The 9,016-nt window shown below is 40.6% G+C and overlaps 2 protein-coding genes across 8 annotated transcripts in view; one reads left to right on the plus strand and one right to left on the minus strand.

Moving 5' to 3' along the window:
• Window positions 1-9,016, minus strand: part of OFD1 (OFD1 centriole and centriolar satellite protein) — a 47,258-nt gene that overhangs the window by 33,559 nt on the left and 4,683 nt on the right. For 4 of the 7 annotated variants that reach the window (XM_027769671.1, XM_027769667.1, XM_027769665.1 and 1 more), the window contains 4 exons: window positions 6,142-6,240; window positions 4,365-4,565; window positions 1,097-1,165; window positions 978-1,008 (listed from right to left, as the gene is read on the minus strand). In XM_027769671.1, the coding sequence (XP_027625472.1) occupies window positions 978-1,008; window positions 1,097-1,165; window positions 4,365-4,565; window positions 6,142-6,240 (400 nt within the window). Of the gene's footprint in view, window positions 1-977; window positions 1,009-1,096; window positions 1,166-4,364; window positions 4,566-6,141; window positions 6,241-6,454; window positions 6,792-9,016 lie in introns of those variants that run through there. The other 3 variants (XM_027769669.1, XM_027769670.1, XM_027769668.1) reach the window with 3 other exon arrangements.
• Window positions 6,874-9,016, plus strand: part of TRAPPC2 (trafficking protein particle complex subunit 2) — an 18,435-nt gene continuing 16,292 nt past the window's right edge. Inside the window, exon 1 of the mRNA XM_006172002.2 lies at window positions 6,874-6,987. The gene's annotated coding sequence lies outside the window, so the exon portion shown is untranslated. The remainder of the gene's footprint in view (window positions 6,988-9,016) is intronic.

The raw sequence follows: 9,016 nt of genomic DNA on the forward strand, positions 1-9,016 counted from the left end.
CAGCACAGCTAAAGACATTCCCATCATCACAGGAAGCTACACTAGATGGTGCTACTTTATTGAACAGACGATCGTTTATCAAAACGAATCTCAGTTTAGATTATATATTTTGCAGGCAGCCCAGAACATCTTATGAGCCGACTTATTTATCCTCTGCTAATCTTACTCTCAGAAGACCTGACAATTAAGACACAGACTAATGGTTGGCAGAAGATACATACTCAAATGGTTGCTGGTTAAGTTCTGCATGAAGGAATGAATATCCTTGTGGAGACAGCAGCGGTGCTTTCAACAGACAAATTACAAGAGTACACCAGCCCAAAAGGACACTATGAAGTCACAGATCATTTTAAAAGACCTAAATAACAACTATGCACTTATGTTTACTATGAAGCCCATCATCAAATCTCATTCATGGTATTGCACCCATAATGCTGGACTCTATGAAAGGTTACTATAAAGGCAATTTATGAAGTGTATATAAATGCCAAAGAACAGAAATATCATTCTTTAAGCAAATATTAATACTCGATAAATTGTACTTGAGGAAGATACCTGAGTTACAAAGATATTTGGCCCAAAGTATGTATTTTTCTATGTTTTTCCACACAAAAATGTGTCATGACTTTCCCAACGACCCAATAGTTGTTGTTTCTGTGCAGAAATTTTCCAGATGGTGGGTAGTTTTACAAAAAGTATCTTTAAAATTCATTTGTAGGGCTCTTGATCTTGTCTGCAGTTTTCTTTTTGAGTATCTAAGAGTTATTAAAAAGATAGAAATGTGGGGGAAATTACCTACATTTGTCACAATTGTTGCTTATTTAAATGATTAAGAAATGGCAGGCAAGGAAGATCAAATGATCTGATTCAAATTAAATGTCCTATTCTTGCCCTCTAAAAATTATTAGCTCTGTACTTTTGTAGTTCAAAGTACATACAGAACTGTTGCTATTTTCCACAAAGCTGAAGGCTCGTACCTTTTGAGTTTTCTTTATCAAATCCTGAAACCTGTTAAAAGAAAATATTTTTACCTTTATTCAACTATTCAGTTATAATTCACAAACCAAAAGAAGTTATACAAACTAAACAATCCTACCAGTGATTTGTAGAGACTGGATGCTGGGTTGATTTTAATGAGTTGTAATAGATCCTGCATAGAAAATACCTTAAGAGAAAAAAAGAGTAAGTACACATATTTTTATATCAACGTTTACATGATAAATTAGGATATGTTTCTGGATATGAGATCAAGAATCACACTTCAGGGCCAGTAAGTGTCATGGTGGTTGAGGCACTGGCTTCCCACATGGCCAACTGTTGTTTAAAACCTAGACCCGATGGTTTGAAAATCACAACAAATAGATAAATAAATAAAATGCTTAAAGAAAAAAAAAAAAAAGACTCATACTTTAGATTAAATAAAAATAAGATACCTGTGCTAATAATGCAAAAGTAAAGCTTGCTCTTATATTGCTAAATAAATTACAGTAAACTATTGATATCAAAAAGATAAAATAGCTTTATTGATCATGTATTGTAATTAACCTTCAAATACTTCTCATAAAAGATAATACAAAGGATCTTCAAAAGTTTAGGGAAAATATTATTGTGAATAAAAATACATGGATTTCAAAATTGTTTTACACTAAAATAAACTAATACTTTAATTCCATTTTCCACAGAATTTTTGAAGTGATCTAGTATATCTAAGAGATATGTCAGAATGGCTAATGCCTTACAGATGACACTCAAACATCTGACAAATCAATGATTACATAACTGAGTTCAAGAGGTTCTTCAATTACGATTTTTTTTAAAGCAGTCATTGTTTAAAAATAAGCTAAAATTAGGGGGACCAGCAGTTAGCGTAATGGCTATGTTGCTGGACTCCCACGTAGTCAACCGCGGTTCGAGTCCCGGACCCAGTAGCTTTTTAAAACTCACGCTGGGTGCGTGTGCGTGCGTGCCCAAGACCCCGAGAGGAGAATGGAGGAGAGGGGTTGCGGCATGGCCATCCCCCCTGGGGGGTGATTTCTCACTTTCTGTCTCTCTCTCTCTGTCTGGCAAGTGCATGCGCCCCTATAGCAAAAATCTCTTAAAAAAAAAAAAAGATAAAATTTTACTGTCCTTACAACTATAAATAAAGTATACCTAAAATGTTTTAGGTAGCTATTTTTAAAATACATTTCTTTTTCCTAGGTTTCTGTCATAGGGCACAGGCACTTGCTGGAAAGGAGAGAAACGGAAAGTGAGAAATCACCCCCTAGGAGGGAAGGCCATGCTGCAATTCCTTCTCTTCCCTTCTCTCAGGATTTTGGGCACACAAGCACATGTGCCTGGTGTGATTTTCAAGCCTCCAAGTCCAAGATTTGAACAATGGTCAACCATGTGGGAGTCCAGCAACTTAACCACTATGCCACTTATCGGCCCCCTTAGCATACATTTCTATTACAATTTATTATGTCTATCATAAAAATACTGGAATAATTTATTCTCTTTTTTTTTTAAATTTTGATATAGGGTACATGGGCTCACCAGCAAGAGACAGAGTGAGGAAGGGGGAGGGAAAATGAGAAAGCATCTCCAGGGGGATGGCCACCCCGCAATCCCGTCTCCTCCATTTCTCTACTTGGGATTTTGGGCACGCACACACACAGAAACCTAGTGTGTTTTTCAAGCCGTTCAGTCTGGGACTCAAACTGCACAATCAGCCATGTGGAATCCAACTGCCTTAACCACCATACCAGCAGCTGGGCCATCAATTTTCCTTATAGGGCATGTGTGATCGCCAGAAAGACACAGACAAAAAAAATACTTGGTTGTTAACAAAGTACAGCATATTTAAATTTCAAGTTTTTATTCAAATACTAATGCTCCAATTTCCTTAAGACTTAGGAATATGAAACTTTGGAAAAATTACAAACAAAATAAAAAGAGTAAAAACAGGAACAAAACCAAGAGTGAACTCTAATGTAAACTATGAACTTTGGGTGAGATGATGTATCCTTCTAAGATTACTGCTATAATAAATATATAACTATTTCATAGTAATAAGCAAAATTGTGAAATATATAATTAAAATTTTAGAGAATATGACTAACCTAAAATTAATTCCTAATGTTGATAAAACTTGGTTGTTGGGCCTAGCAGGTGGTACAGTAGTTAAGGCACTGGACTCTCACATGGCCGACCACAGTTCTAGCCCTGGACCTGGCCATTTGCTTTCTCAATTTCCCTCCCACCCTCCCTCCCTCCCTCTCTCTGGTCCATAATGCTAATAAATAAAATTAAATATTAAAAAAAATACTTGGTTGTTAACAAAGTACAGCATATTTAAATTTCAAGTTTTTATTCAAATACTAATGCTCCAATTTCCTTAAGACTTAGGAATATGAAACTTTGGAAAAATTACAAACAAAATAAAAAGAGTAAAAACAGGAAAAAAACCAAGAGTGAACTCTAATGTAAACTATGAACTTTGGGTGAGATGATGTATCCTTCTAAGTTCATCGATTACAGCAAATGTACTACTCTGATATAAGATGTTGACAATAGGAGAGGCTGTCTTGGGGGGGCAGTATGTGGGAACTCTATTTCTATACAATTTTACTATGAAACTAAAGCTCTCTGAAAAAATAAGTCTATTAAAAAGTACACACTTGAAAGGTTTGCTATTTCCGCTTTTAAAATAATAAAGTGACTAAACTGTGCAACAATAATTATAAAGAAATAAAGTTAAAATAACTAGAAAAGTGGCAAAACACAAAACATGCGTTTTAATATTTGAGAGCTTTACAAACTACTTTTTAATTACACATGTCTCATTTCTATTATTACCAAAAAGAGAAATATCTGGAGACAACAGCACAATAGAAGCAGCACATTTTAAAGATCTACCATTTTAAAGACCTAAATATACTGCTCTACAGTGCCACTGTCAAGAGTCTAGTTCCTCAACTGTAGCACACGGAACACCTGCAGCATGCCCAGCAGTGCCAAGCTCACAACAGATATTCCACAGACATGGCAGTGCTGAGACATGCTAGACTACATGGCTCAACTTTCTCTCCAGAACATTTAGTGAGTCTATATATCGCTATTTTACAAGAAGTTGAGATACTAAGGAATGAATAATGATCTAATTTGGTACTCATCTGTTATATAACAACTATATCCTGTGCAGGATAGCTCAACAAGGGTAATGATTTGTCAATATCCATGTGACTATAGATATCATGTGCGAATCCAAAGATGAATGAAAAATGGACCAAGCTAGCCAAGGAACGCCTAGCAATATTATGCAGTACTTCATGAATATCAGAAGAAACTGTTACAATTCAAAAACAGAAAAGGAAAGACTTTACCTTTTCTTTTGCCAAACCACTTTCAGGAAAGAAAACAGAAAGTGAATATTCATAGCCACATCTTTGTAAATGATCTGCCACTAGAGAGTTAGAGGCATCTATTAAGAGAGCACTCCCTTCCACAGAAATGGACTGAGGCTGCAGTTTTCCACTCAATACAGGGTGCATTAATTCATGAATTAGCTGGTTTCTGAGTTGTGTCTAGTTCAGGGGGGAAAAAAAAAAAAAGAAACACAAGGCAAAATATTTTCAGAATTGTTTTACCAGAGATATACAGATTTGTTACATTAACTGGAATCCTTTATTTCCCAAAAGCTGTTCTAGATCCATCGCCAAACGTTAAGAACCTTCCCCTGCATACATTGTCTTACTCTGTGAAACAAGCAGCCCAGTAGGTTCTGGAAAAAGCTTTCTTTCCCCAGACTCTAGCTTTTATTCACTTCCCTAAGGAGCCCATTTCAGCAGCTTGTGACTCACATACGTTATACTAGTTAGTGATTTTATTAGAGGTGACTTTTTTCCCTTTTGCTTTTCTGTATTTTCCCGATAAGTTTGAAATATTTTTATAAAATTACAAAAGCAATGGGGAAGAGGGAAGAAAAACAAATCAAGCTCGCTTTTCCTTTTTAATTTGCTAGAGGGTGTGTGCATTTACCAGAGACAGACAGACACAAGGGGGGAGGGAGAAAACACGCTCCAAGGGGCCCTGTCATACCTTAATCCTTTCTTCTCCATTTCTTCATCTTGTGGGGATTAGGGGCACACATACACATGTGCTCACAGTGCTTTTGAAGCTACCAGGTTTGGGACTCGAACTCTGTGATCAACTATGTTAGATTCAGCTGCCTTAACTACCAGGCCAGGGAGCCAGTCCCAAGCTCATATTTCCTTAATTTCCTAAAGTACATTTCATTTTGAACATAAAATATACTTTTGAAACATATATAATAAAAAATGATGAGCTAATCCTACTCCTCGCTGTTAATCTAAATACAAACTGTATTAATGTATATTTGCTGCCTAAATTATATACTCACACATTTCAATATCTATTTTTTATCTTAAGGTTTTTGTAATAGGGCATGTGTCCTCACCAGAGGAGAGACAAAGATACAGAGAGGGCAAGTAAGAAATCACCTTCTGGGGACAATGGCCATGTTGTAATCCCATTTCCTCCCAGAATTTTGGGCATGCACACACCCTGCCTGGTGTGATTTTTCAAACTGCTGTTCCAAACCCGAACTATGGTAGGTCTAGCACCTTAATCACCATGCCACCCGACTGGCCCCATATTTCAATCTATTTTTAAAGAAGAAAATTCATTCCCAAAACTATTCTACAGAAAGCAGCACACTTAATATTTTCTACGTGAAGTCACCATCCTTCATCCAAACATATTACAGAACCATTTGTTAAAAACTGTAAGCCAGAATTACAAAAACAGCCTATCTTACTAAATTTTATTACATAAATGTTTCCCTCTTGTATCTTAGTACTAGTTCAATTAATCTTTTATTTGAATATGCTCTCAAGATTCAAGCTCAACCTCAATTAATCTATCATTTGAATATGCTCTCAAGATTCAAGCTCAACATTCTCATTTTCAAGAGACTATTATTTCAGGACAGAGTTGTACAAGAATATAGAATTGTAATTTTTCGATAGGATCACATATGCTACTATTTTTAAAATCCAAGGCCTGGATGGATTTAGTGTGGACTGCCTGTTACAAATTACATTGTAAAAGTTATGACACAGATACGCCTAAATCTGGTACCTTAAGCGTGTCCAGTATACCCCGATCCTTAAACGTCTGGTACAGCCTTTTACGCAGTTCATCTTGACTCAACACATCGTACTTTGGGGGCATGATGGACTGGAAGACAAAATAGTTATGGGTTACCTGATGGGAAAAGGGGACATGAATTTCTGGAAACATACCGGTAGCCTCTGGGTTAAGCCTAAGAGGCCTAGTGGAGAAGAGTTTTAACGAACACAAACAAGAGACCATTTCCAGAGGAGGGGCAGGTGTATCTACCGGAGCCATCATCAAGTAGCTGCTTCCTCCCGAGCCCGCCCCCTAACCCCACCTGGGCCCGAGGTCGAGGGCCGGCCGGCCAAGTACGAGGGGAAATCTCTGCCCTCACGGCCCTGCCTCTGTCCCGGGGAATCGTGAGGAACGAACAGGGGAGCCGGGGTACTGGCGAACGCTCAGCCTCCCACTCCGAACGGGGAACTCTTAACAAAGATGCGCACTTCCTTCTTCCGCGGTTCTGAGGGGTGGGTGGGGCCGTGACCCAGGCGCGACACTCAAAGTTGGCTGGAGGGCGAAGACCGACAGAGACCGCAGAAAAAGATAAGAAAGGTCTGAGCCCTGTCGATGTTCAGGGGCCGCCCCGCCCCTCCCAGACGCCCGCCAAATATAATCGCCCTGCTGTAGTACGCTACGGCGCATGCGCCCGGCTGCGTAGCGGCGGGGGGGAGGACGAATCCCCCTAAGTCTCGCGAGAGCACATCGACAGCAGTCTCGCGTTACTGTTCCGGGAGTCTTGGCTGATGCTGTGGAGCGCGGGTCTCCACGGCGGTAACTAACTGGGCGTTTCCGTTGCCGGCGTTTCGCGGCCGGGGGGGGGATGGGGACAGCTGGTTCTCCGGGGCCCTGGAGGACGTCCCAGGCCCTGCATGACGCGTGTATTTGCCCGTACTCGACCCTGCTCTGGCCTGGGACAGCCGGGCCTGCCTTTGCCAGCCCTCGGTCGGCTGTCACAAACCCACCCGGCCAACCCACACCGCGTTTCAACCGCCAGGAGTACGCTCTCTCTCGGGGGCCTTGCTTCCTTTGCCGTTGACTAGGTCATTCAGCTAACCCGGGGTTTCCTAACCGTGGCACTGTTGCCATTTGAAGCCAGGAAATTCTTTGTTGTGGGAGGTCATCCTATACACTGTAGTAGCTTTAGCAGTTTCCTCTTTCCTCAGGTGTGACAGTCAAAAATGCCCCCCCCACCCCCCAATCTTGCCAAATATCCTCTGGGAGGCAGAACTCGCCCCTGGTTGAGGACCACAGAGCTAAACTTTGTCGAAGACCCACTGTTGGTTGTTATGAGAAAAATAAAAATCCCAAGTGCTTAAATGCAGTTAGAAAGGAAAGGAACCAAATCTCCACGAAGCAGTAATGAAAACATTACAGCTAGCGAATTGAACAAGAACTAAGATGCATAATAGACTGGGTGGAGTTTAGAGAAAGGATCAGTAGTTGAAGGTGGAAGTGATCAAGGACACCTCCATGGGAAAAGTGTGGTTTCATCAAGATTTGGATAGTGGGCAAGAGGAGAACATCTTAAAAGGGGGGGAATGAACAAAGGAATAAAAAGGCAGGACTCTCATGGGGAAGCTAAGGAATCTGGTCTGACTCCAGAGTGGTTTCCTGGGGGATATAAGCTATCTGAGTCTTACAAGGGCAAAGTTGGGTCAGTGTGGGCTTTGTGAGGAGCACTGAAGAAGAGGACAGTGAGTTTTGATCCCCAGCTAGGAAAAACTTAAAGTATTAAAGAGACAGGACTTAGAGGAGGTGGAGCGCCTGTAGGGTTTTGTTGGAAATAATTTTGGAGAGCAGGGACTTAGTTGAACTTTAAAAGATGAGTAAGGGTTGTACACAGGATCAGGAGAGTGTTCTAAGCATGAAGAGAGAAATAAAAATGGTAACTCTAGAGTGTATACAAAGTGAGTTGGGGAAAAAAATAAGTAGACCAGTCAGTTCCAGCAGAGGTAGAACAAGGCTGAGAAGACGTGTGGCCCAACATGGAAATCTGTTTTGAATATAAATTGCATGACCCTGTGGCTAAGAAAAATTAAGGTTTGTGGGAGGAATAGTAAAATGGTGAAAACTGTTCTAAAAAGACATGGATATGGGACCAGCAGGTGATATAGAGGTTAAGGGGCTGGATCCCACATGGCAGACGGCACAGTTGAGTCTCCAACCTGGTGGGGTCCCAGACCCTGTGGCTTGAAAATCACCCCAGCTCGTGTGTACCCAAAATCCTGAGGGGACTAGAGAGAGGACTGCAGCATGGCCGTTTCCCATGGGGTGATTTCTTACTTTCTCCTTATTGGTGTGTCTGTGGTAAGTGCATGTGCCTTATAGCAAAAGCTAAAATTAAAAAAAAAAAAGAGTGGATATGTTTTTAATGCCATTAGAAACTAGAACCCCTTGCCCACTGTTAAAAACAAAAAAAGCATGTGTGCCTGAAGGCCCCCCTTATTCCTACCCCCACCTTTGATCTTAGAATTAAATCCAGTTAGGTAAAAAGTTCTCTAAATGCTGGCATAACCTCACTTAGGGGTGAGGAAATTTCTCATGATATTAATAGGAAATTTCGCAGTCGAGGCCTTTCAGTTGTATCCATACCATTACTCCTTATTGCAATAGGTATGTCCCACGCCACACCAGTTGTCTTCCAGCCCCATGTCTATGGAACTGAAACCATTACTGTCAGGAACACAGGGCAGTTTTCTAGAAATCCTCTGTAGACTCTGTAAAGAGGTTTGTTGTGGGAACCAGCAGTTAGCGTAATGGCTATGTCGCTGGACTCCCACGTAGTCGACCGCGGTTTGCGTCCCGGACCCGGTGGCTTAAAACTCACGCCGGGCACGTG

The sequence above is a fragment of the Tupaia chinensis genome, unplaced genomic scaffold (genome assembly GCF_000334495.1).
Source record: "Tupaia chinensis unplaced genomic scaffold, TupChi_1.0 Scaffold150243_1, whole genome shotgun sequence".
In the NCBI taxonomy this organism is placed as follows: Eukaryota; Metazoa; Chordata; class Mammalia; order Scandentia; family Tupaiidae; genus Tupaia; species Tupaia belangeri.